Here is an 18,817-nt window from a genome sequence, read left to right as displayed (position 1 = left end):
TCCTAGTGGAAGTTTTCAAAATTTAAACACAAGAAATGCTGGAAATCCAGAGCAACACACACACAAAGTGCCGGAGGAACTCAGCAAATTGGGCAACACCGATGGAGAGGATCAAACGTTTGAAGTTTTGCTTCTGATAAAGGGTCTCAGCCCGAAATGTTAATTGGTTTATTCCTCTCCATAGAAGCTGCTGGTCCTGCTGAGTTCCTCCAGCACTTTGTGTGTCTTCAAAATGTATTGGTATTGGTATTGGCTCTCGTTTGATTTATTATTGCTTCATGAACCAAGAAAGAGTGAAAAGCTTGTCCTGGATTCTGCTTAAAGACATCAAATCATTACACAGTTCATTGAGGTAGAACAAGGTAAAGCAATAACAATGCAGAATAAAATGAAAAAGCTACAGAGAAAACTATAGTGCAGTAAAACAATAAAGTTCTTCAGTCCTCAAGAAGGGTCTCGGCCCAAAACATCGACTGTTTATTCATTTCCATAGATGCTGCCTGAGCTGCTGAGTTCCTCCAGCATTTTGTGTGTGTTGCTTTGGATTTCCAGCAACTACGGACTTCCTTGTGTTTATAAAGTACAAAATAATAATCAGAATCAGGTTTATTATCACTGGCATGTGTCGTGAAATTTGCTAACTTAGCTGCGGCAGTACAACACAATACGTGATAATATAGAAAAAAAGTAGATAAGTCAACTAAGGTAAGTATACATTATATTAAATAGATTAAAATATTACAAAAACAGAAATAATATATATAAAAAGTGATGCAGTGTTCATGGGTTCAAAGTCCATTTAGGAATCAGATGGCAGAGAGGAAGAAGCTGTTCCTGAACCATTGAGTGTGTGTCTTCAGGCTTCTGTACCTTCTTCCTGATGGTGTCAATGAGAAGAGGACATGTCCTGGGTGATGGGGGTCCTTAATGATGGACGGCACCTTTCTGAGGCACCGCTCCTTGAAAATGTCTTGGATACTACAGAGGCTAGTACCCAAGATGGAGCTGACTAATAATGAGGTAGATTGTGATGTCAAAAGTCCATCTCATCGTACGAGACCTATTCAAGAGTCTGATAGCAGCAGGGTAGAATCTGTCCTTGAACCTGGTGGTACATGCTTCAGGCTTCTGTATCTTCTGCCCAGTGGGAAAGGGGGGAATAGAAAATGCCCGGCATGGGTGTGGTCTTTGATTCTACTTTCTCTGCTATTACTTGACCACTCTTTCAACTACTTTCTCTGGCAACTCATTCCATACGCCAACCACACTCTGTGTGAAAAAGTTGCCCCTTATTTTTCTATTGGATGGTTCTTGAACCAAGGGGGCTCACTTCATTCAACTTCAAATTGCTCCATAATTGAACTGTTTCCGCAACCTATGGACTCACTTTCAATAACTCTTCTTCTCATATTCTCGATACTTATTGTTTATTTATTATTATTGTTAGTAGTTGTAGCGGTATTTCCATTGTTGTTTGTCTTTAACACTGGTTGAATGTCATTGATTTTGTTATGGTTGTTATTCCATTATGGATTTATTGAGTATGCCCACAAGAAAATGAATCTCAGGGTTATAGATAATGACATATATGTACTTCGATAATAAATTTACTTTGAACTTTGAACGTCTTGGGCGGGTGGGATCTTTGATTATGATGGCCATGCCAACAATATGTTTTGTGCCCGGAAGTTGTAATTTGCCCGATTTACAGGGCAGGAAAAAAGTAACAATGATAGACTGTTGGCACAGCCTGGTGTTCCTCTGCTAAATATTCACCTTTTATGTAATGTGTTAACAATGCAGTACAAGAGGGACCTAAAAGCTCAGTGCCCTCAAGTTTTGGAAAGGACATAGAGGTGCAGTGGGGAGTTCTGCCACCTTCCCACTCCAGTAACCCAAGTTCATTCCAGTCTTGGGTGCTGTCTGGGTGGAGATTGTAAATTATCTTTGTGACCAGATCATAGAGTCATGGGATAAAACATCATGAGATTAAGATTATATTAAAATTAAGATTAAAATATCATCTTAATCCTGTCTTTTATTTGTCGCATGTACATTGAAACACCAAAAAATACAGTGAAATGCAGTGTTTGTGTCAAAGACAACCAGAGTTTGGGGTATGCTGGGGTTAGCCTACCAGTGTCACCATGCCTCTGACACCAACATAGTAGACCCTTCAACCAAGATACCTTTCAAATCTAGTCCCATTTTCCCACATTTGGTCCCACCTGGAATATTGTGTACAGCTTTAGACATAGGAAAGATGTCATTAAGCTGAAAAGAATGCAAAGAAGATATACGAGAATGTTGCCAGAACTTGAGTGCTTGAATTATAGGGAGAGGTTGGACAGGTTGGTACATTATTCATTGGACTGTGGGAAATGATGGGTGATTTTATAGAAGTGTATAAGATCATGATGGTCATAGACAGGGTGAATGCACAGTGAAAAGGATCAAGTACTGGGGGCAGGGGCTTAAAGGGGAGAGGGGAGAGGACCAGGGCAGTGTAGGGGTTTGCACAATTGCTTTACAGCACCAGTGAATACTGATCGGGGTTCAATTCCCGCTGCCGTCTGTAAGGGGTTTGTGACTGTGACCATGTGGGTTTCCTCCAGGATTCAAAGTACATTTATTATCAAAGTATGTATAAATTATACAACCTTGAGATTTGCCTGCTTACGGGCAGCCAGAAAGCAAGAAACCCAAAAGAACCCAACTAAATAAAATGAAAGACCAAACCCCCCCCCCCCCCCCCCAATGCACAGAGAAAGAAAAAAAACACAAATCATGCGAACAATGGAAGTGAGTAATGGCAATCCGAACTAAATTGAGTCCATGGACCCGAATCCCCGGAGCACCCGGAATAGGGTGCTCCCACATTCCAAAGACATACAGTTAGGATTAGGGTTAGTGAATTGGGTGTGTTGGTTTTTGCAAATAAAATGACATGAGATATTTTATGTTTAAGAAAAAAAGAGGATAATTCATTTATTGAACTCCAAAAAACTGAACACAAAGCGTGGTAAAAGCCCTTTTACATAACTATGTCGTCACGTCAGAAGAGCCTCTTAAAGTGAAAGCCCAACTCAATTTCAGTGGTTGTGAACTACGTACCTTTCCACCAAATACGCTACGCTACAGGCATGCGACCCTGCTGGAAGCATGGGACACTTGTGGGCTGCCCCCAGGACAAATCCCAGACTGTTTTGGTCATTGATGCAAGCAACACGTTTCACTGCATGTTTCGATGTGCATGTGACAAGCAAATCTAATCTGTTGCCGCACCTGCCTTTGCCTTTGGTGATCCGGGCTTTAGAAGCCCAGATTCCTCTGTGTTTCAGAGCTCTGCAATCTCTCACCATTCAAACATTTCCTTTTAGTGTGTTCCCAGCATTATGCTCTGAAATAAGGCTGTAATGCCATTTGAGGCATACTGGAAGGGATAAGGCAAACTGCTAAAGAAAGTCATACCTGTTTTCTGCTGCCCTCCAAATCAGCCTGCCGCTTTTGGATATTCTATTAACAACACAGCCCATAAACCTGACCCCCTTCCATTAATAAGCTTCTCATGTTCCATCAATAACCATTGCTGTGCCAATGCTCACCCATCGCAGCATCCTGGAACAATGTCCCTGCTTATGATTTTACTGCTAAGTTGTTGCTGCGATGCATTGAGGTTCACTAACAGCAGTACTTTTTTATACTTTTGCTAAAGCAGCGACTAGCTTGTGCCTCATTTACAATCTCCTCTGAGATATATGTGAAATAAAGTCACCTCATAGTGTAAATGCAGGACAGAAACAGGCCCTTCAGTCCGTTTCATCTATGCCAGCTAAGACTAGTCCCCTTTGCTACCATCTGGCCCATATCCTTCAAAACCTTTCCTATCCACACACCTGTCCATCTGTCTTTTAAATATTGTTATTTTGCTGTTCATTTCCTCTGGCAACTTGTCTTAGTCACATATATTATATATAATATAATATATAATATGTGTTGGCGCGTGGCCAAGTGGTTAAGGCATTCGTCTAGTGATCTGAAGGTCACTAGTTCGAGCCTTGGCTGAGGCTTGCATGTGTGTCTTTGAGCAAGGCACTTAACCACACATTGCTCTGCGACGACACCAGTGCCAAGCTGTATGGGTCCTAATGCCCTTCCCTTGGACAACATCGGTGGCATGGAGAGGGGAGACTTGCAGCTTGGGCAACTGCCGGTCTTCCATTAAAAAAACCTTGCCCAGGCTTACGCCCTGGAAACTTTCAAGGTGCAAATCCATGGTCTAGCGAGACTAACGGAGGCCTACACCCACACAATAATATATGTGCCTAAGACTTTTGCGCAGTACACATATGGACCATCCTCTGCATGAGATTAAAGGGCTGGCATAACATTGTGGGCCGAAGGGCCGGTAATGTCCTACATTCTATTTTTTAACCAATGACAGGTGGTTGTCCGTCACGTCCAACGATGACAGGAAACGTGGGAGAGTTTTGTTAAGTGGAAAAGCTTTACGCTGGGGCAGTTCAACTCTCTCACCAACACAAGGGTGGCACAGTAGCAGAGTGGCTAGCACAATGTTTTACAGTACAGGTGACCTGGACCCAGTTCCTGCCACTTGTCTGTAAGGAGTTTGTACGTTCTCCCTGTGACCACGTGGGTTTCCTCCGGGTGCTCCAGTTTCCTCCCACAGTCCAAAGCATACCAGTTGGTAGAATAGTTGGTCATCGTAAATTAAGCTAGGATTAAATTGGGAGATTTCTGGGCAGCGCAACCTGAAAGGTCAGAAGGCCTCATTCCCTGCTGTATCTCAGGGTCCAGTGATACGAACAAGCATCAAAAACTGAGGTCTTCCTAATTTGCAATGGATGACCATGATGTGTTCTGTGCCTTGTCATGCTCTATGCTGTACCACCTTCTTGACCATTCAATCTCACTTTTAACCAATACAGATATATGAAATGTACAAGATATGATTCAGATTAATTTTGATTCATCACCAGTACAGTAGCATAGTAGTTAGCACAACACTTTACCGTACAGGTCACGCAGGTTCAATTCCCGCTGCAGCCTGCAAGGAGTTTGTGCATTACAGATAAGAAGTTTGTATGCTCTCCCCATGACTGCATGGGCTTCCTCCAGGTGCTCCAGTTTCCTCCCACAGTCCAAAGATGTACCGGTTGGTGGGTTAATTGGTCATCGTAAATTGTCTTGTGATTAGGCTAGGATTAAGTCGGGGGATTGCTGGGTGGCGAGTCTCGAATGGCCGGAAGAGCTTATTCTGCATCTGTTCTCAATAAATTTATCACACATACATAAAAAAAAACAGTGCAATGCGTTGTGTGCATTAACAAACATCACAATCTGGGAAATGCTGGGGACAACACACAAGTGCCGCTACACAGCCTTTAGCTGAATAACGGCAACAGAACAATGAGAAAATTACTCTGTCATTCAAAGGTCTATCTGATTAAGGGTATTGAACCTAGAAATATTTACCTGTTACTCTTTCCACAGATGCTACCTGACCTGCTAAGTATTTCCAGCATTTTTTGAATTTAGCTCAGGTTTACACCATCTGCAGGGTTTTCTTTGAAGTGCAAAAATCCGTCACGCTTAGCACTATGTAATGATTCCAGTTCTCTGAGGTGGATGTCTAGAGATTCACAATTGAGACCAGAAATTCCTCTTCACCTCTACCTTAAACAGCCATCAGTTTAACCATAGATTATGCCACCTAGTTCTAGATGCCCTCGTGAGCAGCATAAGATAATGTCACATGAACTTTCTGATCAATGGGAGATGGAACGAGTGGACAGGATTTGTTAATGCATCTTCATCTTGTTCCTGCTTTTGGATGCTAAGTACACTATAAGCTGATGTCAATCACTACTTTCCTCTCATCTATTAGCAATTTGGCTTCAACTTGCTTTGAAGATTTAATTTAATCTCAGATGATTTTTATGGAAGGTTTGTACAATATGAAAGCAGGTGAAAATGATTTCCTGTCTGGCAGATACAACAGTGATAATCTTTCCTTTCCCCTGAAGTCACCGAGAAAATCTCCTCAGCCTTCAATTCAAATTCACTTCATTCTTTAAAATACTATGCAAGTCCACTTTCTAAAATTGGGTTGGGAACGGAAATTTAGCTGAGGGGGTTTGAGGGAGTAGATTTATTTAACTTACTTTATTTAATTTAGAGATACAGCATATACAGGCCCTTCCGGCCCAATGAGCAAACGTCGCTATTTACACCCATGCGATCATTTAACCTACATCTTTGGACAGTGGGAGGAAACCTGAGCACCTGGAGGAAGCACACACAATCACAGGGAGAAGCTACAAACTCCTTACAGACAGCCGCAGAATTGAACCTGGTGCTGTCTCTGGTGCTGAAATAGCATTACTATGTTCCTATCGATATTGTGCCTCCTCTTGGTTGTGAAGAATTCAGAATGAGGATACATTTCCAGTATCGAGGGAATACCTAGTTAAGATTGAGATAGAGAAAAGTTAATATTCTTGGTCTTTGGAATTCTTTGTCCCTGAGAACTACAGAAGCTACGTAATTAAGCATAGCCAAGGCTGTGATGGATCATTGTAAGACAAAAAAAATGAGCTGCAGATGCTGGAAATCTGAAATAAAACAGAAAATGCTACTTTGTTCTAGATTTTTGGGGTGGATGGGGGTGTAAAATTAAGGAAGCTGGGCAGGATTGTGTGAGCTGAGGCCAAGACCCAATCAGCTATCTCATTGAATGGTGGAGCAGTTTCCAGGGACCACATGGCTGATTCCTGCTCCTATTTCGCACATATCTTTACGTTCTGAGGTTTATATTCATTTGGAGATGTTTCATTTCCACGTGTGCCGACGTGTGGACGTGGCAACGGTAGTGCCTCACAGCGCAAGAGAACCGAGTTCAATCCTGGCCTCAGATACTGCCTGTGTGGAGTTCTCATGTTCTCTCTGTGATCATGTGGGTTTCCTTTGGGTGTCCCAATTTCCATCCATGTCCCAAAAACATCCAGGTTGGTGGGTTAATTGGCTGCCACCTCCTCCCTGTGTAGGTAGGTGGTAGAATCTACCAGGTGTCAGTGGGGAGTATGGAATGAAAGAAAAAAAATAGGTATTGATAACACGAGTGAATCTGCAGATGCTGGAAATAAATAAAAACACACAATGCTGGCAGAACGCAGCAGGCCAGACAGCATCTATGGGAGGAGGTAGTGACGACGTTTCGGGCCGAAACCCTTCATCAGGAGTTGTATTGGTACTGGTTTATTATTGTCACATGAACCAAGACACAGTGAAAAGCTTGTCTTGCTTACTGTTCATACACATCAAATCATTACACGGTGCATTGAGATAGAACAAGGTAAAATAATAACAATAAAGTGTAACAGTCACAGAGGAAGTACAATAAAATGCAAAATCGTAATGAGATAGATCTTGAGGTCAAGAGTCCATCTTATCATCCACGGAATCTAATAACAACAGGATGGAAGATGTCCTTAGGCCTGGTGGACCGTGCTTTGAGGTTTATGTATCTTCTGCTTGATGGGAGAGGGGAGAAGAGAGACTGTCCAGGCTGCTTTACCAAGGCAGTGAGAAGTGTTGGACAGATTAGTGTAGAGCTATCATCAATGGGTGATTAACGTGCGGTGCGGAATCAAGCCACGTGACACTGTGACTCTTTTTTTAAAATTCCCCCTACAGGCTCCTGTTGCAGGCCGGAATAGATATCAACCGCCAGACAAAAGCAGGAACAGCGCTGCACGAAGCCGCACTGTGTGGGAAGACTGACGTAGTTCGTCTGCTATTAGAAGTAAGATCCTTTCTGAGAATAATAGTCCTGGGCACTTGGAAGGAGGGTGGTGTTGGTTTACCACTCTGGTGAAACAAGGGTCAACTTTCAAGGAGAAATTGCACAAACTAGACCAGGAATTTAGATAGGTAGATTGCCAGGATTTTCTGTTGGGTCCTTTGTTCTACCACAGCTTCCAGTGTGCCCTATTTGACTCCTATAACAGAGCCAGCCTCTCTAATTGGTTTATTGAGCCTGTTGACATCACTCGTGTGAATGCCATTGCTCCAGCCCACCACTGCATAGAAGGTTGTACTGGCAACAACAGACTGGTAGAACATGTGAAGGAGAGGCCTGCATACTCCAAAGGACCTCAGTCTCCTCAGGAAGTAGAGGCAACTCTGGCCCTTCTGCATACGGCCTCCGTGCTGGTGTTCCACTCGTCTGTTAACCAGGTGTACCCCAGGTACTTGGACAATGTGGTTGAATTTCTCAACATACTTTTGGGAATGGGTATGATGTTGTGCCAGTCTTGATGCTAATTTATACTAAATGTCCTCCTATGTATTGCCTATATCCCTTCCTCCTCTTCATATACATGCATCTAGCTAAAAGCCTCTTTAACTTTGCTCAACTGTCTGCTTCCACTATTACCTCTGGTAACCAATTGCAGGCAGCAACCACTCTCTGCATAAAATAGCTACCCCCTCACATCTCATTTAATCTCCCCCACCCACACCCGTCTAATTTTAAAAACACGTCCTCTGGTAATACATTAATTCACAAAGTTTAGTTTTATTGCTGCAATGTGAGTTCGAGTGAGAGCCTAGCAATAAGAACCTCGCTGTCTCAATGAGCACGTGCACTGGTTCATGAACAAAGACAACCACTCGGTCATTACTGATCTCAAGTGAGCCTCAACCCCAGCTCCAAAAACTTGGTCCAGATGTCTTGAAGTGGTTGAGACCAAACCACATAGATCTCCAACTGTTGGGCGTCTCAGGTCATGGTCACAGAAAAGTACAGTGCAGAAACAGACCCTTCAACCACTCTGGTCTAGGCTGAACCAATTAAACTGCCTGCTCCCATTGACCTGGAGTGAGACTATAGCCCTCCATATCCCTACCATCCATGTACCTGTGCAAACATCTCTGAAACATTAAAATCAAGCTTGCATACGCCATTTGTGCTGGCAGTTCATTCTACTCTCTCACAACCCTCTGAGTGAAGAAGTTTCCCCTCATGCTCCCCTTAAACTTTTCACCTTAACCCATGGCCTCTAGTTGTAGTCCCACCCAACCTTAGTGGAAAAAGCCTGCTAGCATTTACCCTGTCCATACCCCTCATAATTTTGTATATCTCTATCAAATCTCCCCTCAATCTACTACGTTCCAAGGAATAAAGTCCTAATCTATTCAATCTTTCCATATAACTCAGGTCCTCCAGTCCTGGCAACATCCTTGTAAATTTTCCCTGTGATCTCAATAGTTAAAAGGTCTAAGAAAATTTGTTTAAAAGTTTGTATACGATGATAAGAGGTATGGCCAAAGTAGATGCTTTTTTCCCAGGGCAGTAGTGGCTAATTCAAGACAGCAAAATTTTAATAGAGTCGGGGGGGGGGGGGGGGGGGGGGGGAGATATCAGAGGTAACCTTTTCACACGGAGACTGGTGGGTGAGTAGAATGCCTTGCTGGGGGTATTGGTAGAGACAGAATCAAGAGGGACATTTTAAAAAAACTCTTAGATAAGCAGATGGGTGATAGAAAAATGGAAGACAATGTGGGAGGAAATCAGGGGTTCCCCTCCTCAGTTAATGGAGGGTCCATGGCATAAAGAAGTTGGGAACGCTTGGGTTAGATTGATCTTGGAGTAGGTTAAAGGGTCAGCACAACATCACAAGCCAAAAGGCCTGTACTCTTCTATATTCTGTGTTCTATTTTTGGATTACATTAATTTCCCCCACACTATTTGCATGAAAATCATTTCACCAAATAACTTGCTTTGTTTGGAATTCTAAGAGAAAGTTGGGTTTTATTTCACAGTAACATTTTGAAGAAGATTATATTTAAGTTATATTCATGGTAATCAGTTCATCTGTGTGGTTGTTTAACTCCTGAGCATTTAACATTGCGTTAACCCTTCATTAGAAAGCAAATGTGTGGGCAAAATCTGCAAGCACTTAAAGTAGGTTTGAACTTAAACCTGCCCAGTTATATAAGGCGGCTGAAAGTTAATCAGCTGTTATTTCTACATCTCTCCCCACGTTAAGCAACATGCTGGAGGAACTCAGCAGGTGAGGCAGCATCAATGGAGGGAAATGAGCATAAGACGATTCAGGCCAAGACCCTTCATCGTGAGTCCTGATGAAGGGTCTCAGCCTGAAACACTGAATGTTTATTCCTCTCCATAGATGCTGCCTGACCTGCTGAGCTCCTCCAGCATTTTATGTGTGTCAATTTTGATTTCCAGTGTAAACACAAAGTACACTGCAGATGCTGGGGTCAAAGCAACACATACAACACGCTGGAGGAACTCAGCAGGTCGGGCAGCATCCGTGGAAACGAACAGTCAATGTTTCGGGCCGAGTCCTGACGAAGGGTCTCAGTCTGAAACATTGACTGCTCATTTCCATGGATGCTGCCCGACCTGCTGAGTTCCTCCAGCTTGTTGTATGTGTTGCTTTGATTTTCAGTGCCTCTTGTGTCTCCCCATTTTAAATTCCACTTGTATAGATAATGGGGGCAGAGTTGATATTAGCCATTTGCACTCAATGCCACAGTGGCAAGATCTACCCAGGTAAATTTATAGACAAAATAGGACATAGTTGATATTGATTTCCCAAAGAATAATTTTTTTTTCCTGTACACAATCTCCCATCAGTACATGTCAATGAAAACCATGAAATAATCCCAATTTCATACGTCATTGAGTATGAGAAATCACTGTCACTTTTAATAACGTGGCTCACTTGAATCCTTAAAAAGCTCAGGCAAATTCTTCTTGCACACTCCGCATAAGAATATAAAAAAGAGAACCTGAAGTGTGCCATTCGATTCCTTACATCTATTCTACCGTGCAGTAAGGTCATAACCGGTCTTTTGGCTCAGCATCACTTTCCACTTCTGACCCGTTATTCCTCGATGCCCTCAATATCTAAAAGTCCACTAATCTCTGCTTCATTACTCTCTGTGAACTTAGCATCTACCAGCCTCCAGAAAATTCAACATGTTCATTACTTTCTTCTTATTTCTATCCTGAATGTCCAAACCGTTAGTTTGACTCCATCATTGGCACTCGCCTCCTCACCATTGAGGACATCTTCAAAAGGCGATGCCTAAAAAAGACAGCATCCGTCATTAAGGACCCCATCACCTGGAACATGCCGTCTTTTCATTGCTACCATCAGAGAGGAGGTACAGGGGACAGAAGACACACACTCAGCATTTTAGGAACAGCGGCGTCCACTCTACCATCAGATTTTTGAGTAGACAATGAACCCATAAACGTTACCAATTTATTTTTATATATATACAGTGCTGTGCAAAAATCCTATTCACATATATATATATATATAGCTAGGGTGCCTAAGACTTTGTCAATGTGGAGCAGAATCAGAATCAGGTTTATTATCTCCGGCATGTGACGTGAAATTCGTTAACAGAGAGTGAGTTTGTAAATCTGGTGTGAGAAAAGGATGTTGGGAATGGTGAAGGTGTTGCACAGCAGGAGGGGTGTGGGACTGGTGACGGAGAAGCTATGCCACGGGCTAGGGGGGCATGGAGCATGTGACAACAAACCCGGTCCTGAGACACCAGGCAAGGTCTTGGTCGTGTGGAGGATCAGCGGGATCTTGGGGTCCCTTCAAAGCTGCTGTGCAGGTTGACTCTGTGGTTAAGAAACCATACAGTGCATTGGCCTTCATCACCCATTGGAATGAGTTTAAGAGCCGAGAGGTAATGTTGCAGCTATATAGGACCCTGGTCAGACCCCACTTGGAGTACTCTGCTCAGTTCTAGTCACCTCACTACAGGAAGGATGTGGAAACTATAGAAAGGGTGTAGAGGAGATTTACAAGGATTTGCCTAGATTGGGGAGCACGCCTTATGAGAATAGGCTGAGTGAACTTGGCCTTTTCTCCTTGGAGCAGCGGAGGATGAGAGGTGACTTGATAGAGGTGTACAAAATGATGAGAGGAAATGATCATGTGAATAGTCAGAGGCTTTTTCCCAGGGTTGAATTGGCTAACACAGTTTTAAGGTGCTTGCAAGTAGGTATAGGGGAGATGTCAGGGGTAAGTTTTTTTATGCAGAGAGTGTTGAGTGCGTGGAATAGGCTGCCGGTGACAGTGGTGGAGACAAATATGATAGGGTCTTTTAAGAGGCTCCTGGATAGGTACATAGAGCTTATTTCTAAAGTAAGTACATGTTTAGCACAGCATTGTGGGCCGAAGGGCCTGTGTTGTGCTGTAGGTTTTCTATGTTTCTATGTCTCCAAGGTCATTTGATTCCAAACTATTGGCTTATTGATCATTCTTCCTGCTCCCTTCTCCCTTTTCTCAACCATGATTCCCCTCTTCCCGCCCTCTTCCCACTCTCAGTCAACAAAAGAGACCCATATCAAATTCAAGTTTATAATCGCTCATGTATGTCATGAAATTTGTTGTTTATCTTGTAGCAGCAGTACTGTACAATACATAAAATTACTACGGTTCTGTGCAAAAGTCTTAAACACCCTGGCTGAGACTGATATGTGCCTGAGACTTTTACACAGTACTGAATATTATTTATTTATTTCTACAACTCTTTCTCTCTCTTTTTGTGTGTGTGTGTATACATATTGTGTGTATTTAAGTTAGATATGGCCCTTGTGGCTAAAGGGATCGTGGGTATGGAGAGAAAGCAGGTACAGGGTTCTGAGTTGGATGATCAGCCATGATCATACTGAATGGCGGTGCAGGCTCGAAGGGCCAAATGGCCTACTCCTGCACCTATTTTCTATGTTTATATATATATATATATATACACACACACACACATATATACACATATACACAGTACATTTATATTTATTAATACACTTTGTAGTATATTTTATGTATTGCACTGTGTTGCCGCAGCAAAACAACAAATTTCATGACAAAAATAAATGTGATAAAAAAAATCTGATTCTAATTCTGGTTTCAACTTTACTATAGCTGCACACTTTAAATGCTGAGAATACTGTCTGAGTTGTCCTCACCAGTTCTGTTCTCTAAACTGTAATGTGTCCACCACTCTTGCTGCACTCATCTTCATTTCAGCCAAGTCCCATTCAGTCAGCACACCATTGTGCTCACGAACCAAACCCCTCCCATTAAACACTTCCCTTCCTTTTCATTAGCTCCTGATGAATTAGTCCCAATTAACCAAACTTTCATTAGTCCTCAATGAATTAGTCCCAATTAACTGAACTTTTCATTAGTTCCCAGTGAATTAACCAAACTTTTCATTAGTCCCCAGTGAATTAACCAAACTTTTCAGTAGTCCCCAGTGAATTAGTCACAATTAACTGAATTTTTCATTAGTCCCAATTTACTTTTCCATCCACTCTGCTCTCCAATATATCTAACTCAAGGACTGCCCTAGTTTGTAATGGCCAGGCATTCAATTACTTTAGTACTATACTTTGGAATTCACTCACTAAAGCTTCCCTACCGGTTAGCACAATCGTTTTACAGAGCCAGCTGTAAGATTAGGATTTTGTCCCTGCCCTTGTAAGGAATTTGTTTGTTCTCCCCATGACCGTGTAAATAAAGATAATCTTTATCTTTTATCTTCCTTTTTCTTCCTTTAAGGCAATCTTAAAATCTGTCTATTCAAGCTTTTGGTCTGTCTCTGGCTGTGAGTTGGAGTTCGATAATGCCCTTGTGAAACCTTAGGGCTTTTGCTCTGTTAAGAAGCATCATAGAGACATTATCAACAAGAGAAAATCTGCAGATGCTGGAAATCCAAAGCAACACACACAAAATGCTGGAGGAACTCAGCAGGTCAGGCAGCATCTGAGGAAAAGAGTAAACAATTGATGTTTCGGGCCGAGACCCTTCTTCAGGACTGAGAGGGAAGTGGGGAGATGCTGGAATTAAAAGTGAGGGAAGGGGAGAGGGGCAATATGGAAGGTGATAGGTGAAGCCAGGTGGGTGGGAAAGGTTAAGGGCTGGATAAAGAAGAATCTAATAGGAGAAAGGGAAAGAGGAGGGGATCTGGGGGACATAATAGGCAGGTGAGAAGAAGTAAAAAGTCAGTGGGGAATGGGGGGGGGGGGGGGGGAGGTTTTTTCACCAGAAGGAGAAATCAATATTCATACCATCAGGTTGGAGGGTACCCAGATGTTACTCCTAAGATAAGGTGTTTCTCCTTCACCTTGAGGGTGGCCTCATCGTGACACAAGAGGAGGCCATGGATCGACCATTCCCTCTCAGTCTTGATGAAAGGTCTCGGCCTGAAACGTCGACTGTTTACTCTTTTCTATAGATGCTGCCTGCCCCGCTGGGTTCCTCCCTCATTTTGCGTGTGCTGCACATAGATGTTAGAGTTGTTGCCGATTTATTTTTCTTTTCAGGGTGGAGTTAATGCACATATCAAGAACACCTACAACCAGACTGCCCTGGACATTGTTCACCAATTCACAGCAACGCAAGCAAGCAAAGAAATCAAACAGATGCTCAGAGGTTGGTGGACACGCGAAGGGGGTGGAGTGGGAGAAAGAGATGGATGGTAGGCACTGGCTGGGGTGCTGTTGGTGTTGGGAGGAGACAGTTCATTTCTTGTTGCCTACAACAAGGCAGTCCACCTCAGCAACCTGGTTGGAGGAGCTGAATCTTCACCATTCTAAACACAAAAATACAACTGCAGATGCTGTGGATCAAAGAATACGTACACGACGCTGGAAGAACTCAGCAGGTCAGGCAGCATCCATGAGAAAAGAGTAGCCAACATTTTGGGCCGAGACCCTTCCTCAGGAATGGGGGGGGAAGAGAGGGCCGCAGACCAGTAATAGAGATAGGGGAGGGGTTAGGGCCTAGAGGCACCAGGTGGAAAACCAATCAGAGGAAAGATAAAGGGGGGAGGGGATAAGCATGAAAGAACTGTAGAGATAAAGAAGCAGAAAGTTGAAAGGGGAGGGAGGCAGAGAGGGACCTGGGATAGGGGAAGGGGGAGGGGGAGAGGGAATTACCGGAAATTGGAGAATTCAATGTTCATACCACCAGGCTGGAGGCTACCCAGATGGTAGATGAGGTGTTGCTCCTCCAACCTGAGTTTGGCCTCATCATGGCAGTAGAGGAGGCCATGTATGGACATATCTAGATGGGAAGGAGAGGCAGAGTTGAAGTGGGTGGCAACCGGGAGGTCCTGTCTATTGTGACGGATGGAACGTAGGTGCTCGAGGAAGCGGTCCCCCAATCTGCGTCGGGTCTCGCCGATGTAGAGGAGGCCGCACCCCGGGACTTCAACTCTGCCTCTCCTTCCCATCTAAATATGTCCATACATGGCCTCCTCTACTGCCATGATGAGGCCAAAGTCAGATTGGAGCAACACCTCATCTACCATCTGGGTAGCCTCCAGCCTGGTGGTATGAACATTGAATTCTCCAATTTCCGGTAATCCCCTTCCCCTATCCCAGGTCCCTCTCTGCCTCTCTCCCCTTTCAACTTTCTGCTTCTTTATCTCTACTGTTCTTTCATGCTTATCCCCTCCCCCCTTTATCTTTCCTCTGATTGGTTTTCCACCTGGCGCCTCTAGGCCCTACCCCCTCCCCTATCTCTATTACTGGTCTGCGGCCCTCTCTTCCCCCCCATTCCTGAGGAAGGGTCTCAGCCCAAAACGTTGGCTACTCTTTTCTCACGGATGCTGCCTGACCTGCTGAGTTCTTCCAGCCTTGTGTACGTATTCTTCACCATTCTAGCAACTCAGGTTCAATCCTGTCTTCCAGGACTGTCGGCATGACGTTTGCGCATTTCCCCCCCCCCCTTCCCCCCGTAACCGTGCAGGTTTCTTCCAGGTGCTTGTCTGTTGTAAATTGTCTCCAGTGCCTGGGTGAGAGATATAACCTTGGGCGGGGGGGTTGGGAATGTGGGGAGAGGTAGAATGGGATCAGTGTAAATGGGTACTCATGCTCGGCACAGACTCAGTGGGCTGAAGGGTCAGTTTCTGAGTGGTATGGCTCTGTGACTCGAAGAGGTGTCATCCTCAGCCACCTTCCTCTGGTAATGGATCTTCTTCCCATCCTTGCAGATGCCTCAGCCGCCCTGCAGGTCAGGGCAGTAAAGGACTACTGTAATAACTATGACCTGACCAGCCTTAACGTGAAGACAGGAGACATTATTACAGTGAGTGAAATACTTTACATCAACTTTTATAAAAACCGCACGTTTGTGATTACAGTCCTCCAGGGCTTACCACTGACAATCTTTTCTACTATGTCTGCGTCCTTCACATAATAAACAGAAGAGATTCTGCAGATGCTAGTAATCTTGAGCAGCACACCCAAAATGCTAAAGGAACTCAGCTAATCAGGCAGCATCTATGGAGAGGAATAAAGAGTCGATATCTTGGGCTGAGACACTTAATCAGGACTGGAAAAGAAGTAGGAAGAAGCCAGAATAAGAAAGCTGGAGAAGGGGAAGGATATGCGCTAGAAGGTGATAAGTGAAGCCAGGCGAGGGGGAATGTGGGTGTGTGGGTGAAGGGGGATGAAGTGAGGTCGGAAGGTGATTGGTGGAAGAAATAAAGGGCTGAAGAAGAAGGAATCTGATAGGAGAGGAGAGGAGAGTGACCATTGGAGAAAGGGAAAGATGAGCGGCACTAGAGCGAAGTGATGGATGGTTGAGGAGAGAGAAGGCGTAACAGGGACGCCAGAATGAGGAATGGAAAAAGAGAGAAGGGGAAGGGGGAGAAATTACCAGAAGAAGGGGAATTTGATGTTCATGCCATCAGGTTGGAGGCTACCCAGAACGTGAAGTGTTGCAAAATGCCACCAGACTCAGAATCAGGTTTTGTATCACTGACGAATGTCATGAGAGCTGCCTCATTGTGGCAGTGGAGACAGCCGTGGACCGACGTGTCAGAATGGGAAGGGGAAATGGAATTAAATTGGGTGGACACCAGAAAATCCAGACTGCTGTGGGTGGAGCAAAGTTGCTCGATAAAGCGGTCCCTCAATCTGGGTCGGGTCTCACCGATGTTGAAGAAGCCACACCAGGAACACCAGTTACAGTAAATGACTCCAACAGACTCACAGGTGAAGTGTTGCCTCACCTGGAAGGACTGTTTCCGGCCCCGAGTGGTGGTAAGGGAGGAGGTGCATGGGCAGGTGTAACACTGTGATAAGTAACAGTAGGGAGCTCAGACAGTCCTTCGCAATAATCTGTCACATCCCAGTAAGCACAAAGATAGTTACCACTGAGGCCAACAAGAAGTACCTCAGAGATGGGATTGCATTGTGGAGTCTGGTCACTCTCCACTCGTTTCCCTGGACCTGGCAGGTCCTCCCACCCATCGTAGACGAGCACTCGAGGTGCAGTTGATGCCTGTGTGTCACTGGTTGAGGTGATAGGCCACCAGAATTTGATGGTTTTCTTATCACTGAAAAATGTCATGAAATGTGTTGTTTTATAGCAGCAAAAGAGTGCAAGATATAAAAAAAATTATGATAAGTTAAAATAAATTAATTGGAACATAGAAATCTACAGCACATTACAGGCCCTTCAGCCCACAATGTTGAGCCGACTATGTAACCTACTCTAGAAACTGCCTAGAATTTCCCTAGCACATAGCCCTCTATTTTTCTAAGCTCCATGTACCTATCTAAGAGTCTCTTAAACGACCCTATTGTACCCTCCTCTACCACCGTCACTGGCAGTGCATTCCACACACCCACCACTCTCTGTGCTCTGTGTGAAAAACTTACCTCTGGCATCTCCCTTGTACCTACTTCCAAGGATCTTAAAACTATGTCCCCTTGCATTAGCCATTTCAGCCCTGGGAAAAAGCCTCTGACTATCCACACGATCAATGTCTCTCATCATCTCATACACCTCTATCAGGTCACCTCTCATCCTCCATTGCTCCAAGGAGAAAAGGCCAAGTTCACTCATAAGGCATGCTCTCCAATCCAGGCAGCATCCTTGTAAATCTCCTCTGCACTCTCTGTGTAGTATCCATTCTATAGTATTAATAGGTCATTCATTAATCCGATGGCAAAGGAGATGAAGCTGTTACTAAAATGTTGAGTGTGGATCTTTAGGCTCCTGAAACTCCTCCCGATGAGTATAGAGGATATCCCGGTATTGAGGTCCTTAATGATGAATGCTGCATTCTTTACACATTGCCTTTTGAAGATGTCCTCGATAGTGGGGAGGGTTTGGACCATGATGGAGTTGGCTGAGTCTATAGCCCTCTACAGCCTCTCTCAATCCTTCGTGCTTCAATGGAGCCAATTGCATAGAGGTGATACAACAGCTGGTGATCCCAGGGGTGGCTTTAATAACAGAAACAAAAGACCAATTTTTGATTAACAGTTTATTATTGTCACATGCACCAAGATACAGTGGAAAGCTTGTCTTATATTACCATTTTAATAGGTCAACTCGTTGAACTAGATCAAGGTAAAACAATAACAATGCAGAATAAAGTGTAAAAGCTACTGAAAAAGTTCTGATCAGGTCACCAATGATGTGCGATATCATTACAAAGTAGATTGTGAGCTCAGGAGTCTATCTTATTGTGCAAGATATCCATTCTTATAGTCTTTTCACATCTTTGGACTATTTTTACTGTGCCCATGGTCTGTTTTTTTTATCAATTATGGTATTGTCTGCACTGTTGTAACTATATGTTAACTATAACTATATGTAACTATGTGGTTTTGTGTAGGTCTTGTAGCTTTAGTTTCTGGTTTGTTGGGTGGTAGAGTTGGTCTCCTGACTTGGTGTGTCTGGGTAGTCTTGTTTTGTCTGGTGGATTTGGTGCTCCTTTC

General features: G+C 43.8%; 1 protein-coding gene across 4 annotated transcripts in view; it reads left to right on the top strand.

Annotated features, from left to right (window-relative positions):
• The window catches only part of caskin1 (CASK interacting protein 1), a 696,764-nt gene that overhangs the window by 575,018 nt on the left and 102,929 nt on the right, over positions 1 to 18,817 (top strand). For all 4 annotated transcript variants that reach the window (XM_073060226.1, XM_073060225.1, XM_073060224.1 and 1 more), the window contains exons 7-9: positions 7,717 to 7,825; positions 14,402 to 14,510; positions 16,075 to 16,169. In XM_073060226.1, the coding sequence (XP_072916327.1) occupies positions 7,717 to 7,825; positions 14,402 to 14,510; positions 16,075 to 16,169 (313 nt within the window). The remainder of the gene's footprint in view (positions 1 to 7,716; positions 7,826 to 14,401; positions 14,511 to 16,074; positions 16,170 to 18,817) is intronic.

The sequence above is a fragment of the Hemitrygon akajei genome, chromosome 11 (genome assembly GCF_048418815.1).
Source record: "Hemitrygon akajei chromosome 11, sHemAka1.3, whole genome shotgun sequence".
Lineage (NCBI taxonomy): Eukaryota > Metazoa > Chordata > Chondrichthyes > Myliobatiformes > Dasyatidae > Hemitrygon > Hemitrygon akajei.
The sequence above is the reverse complement of the archived record's forward strand: the minus strand, read 5'-3'. Positions and strand labels throughout refer to the sequence as shown.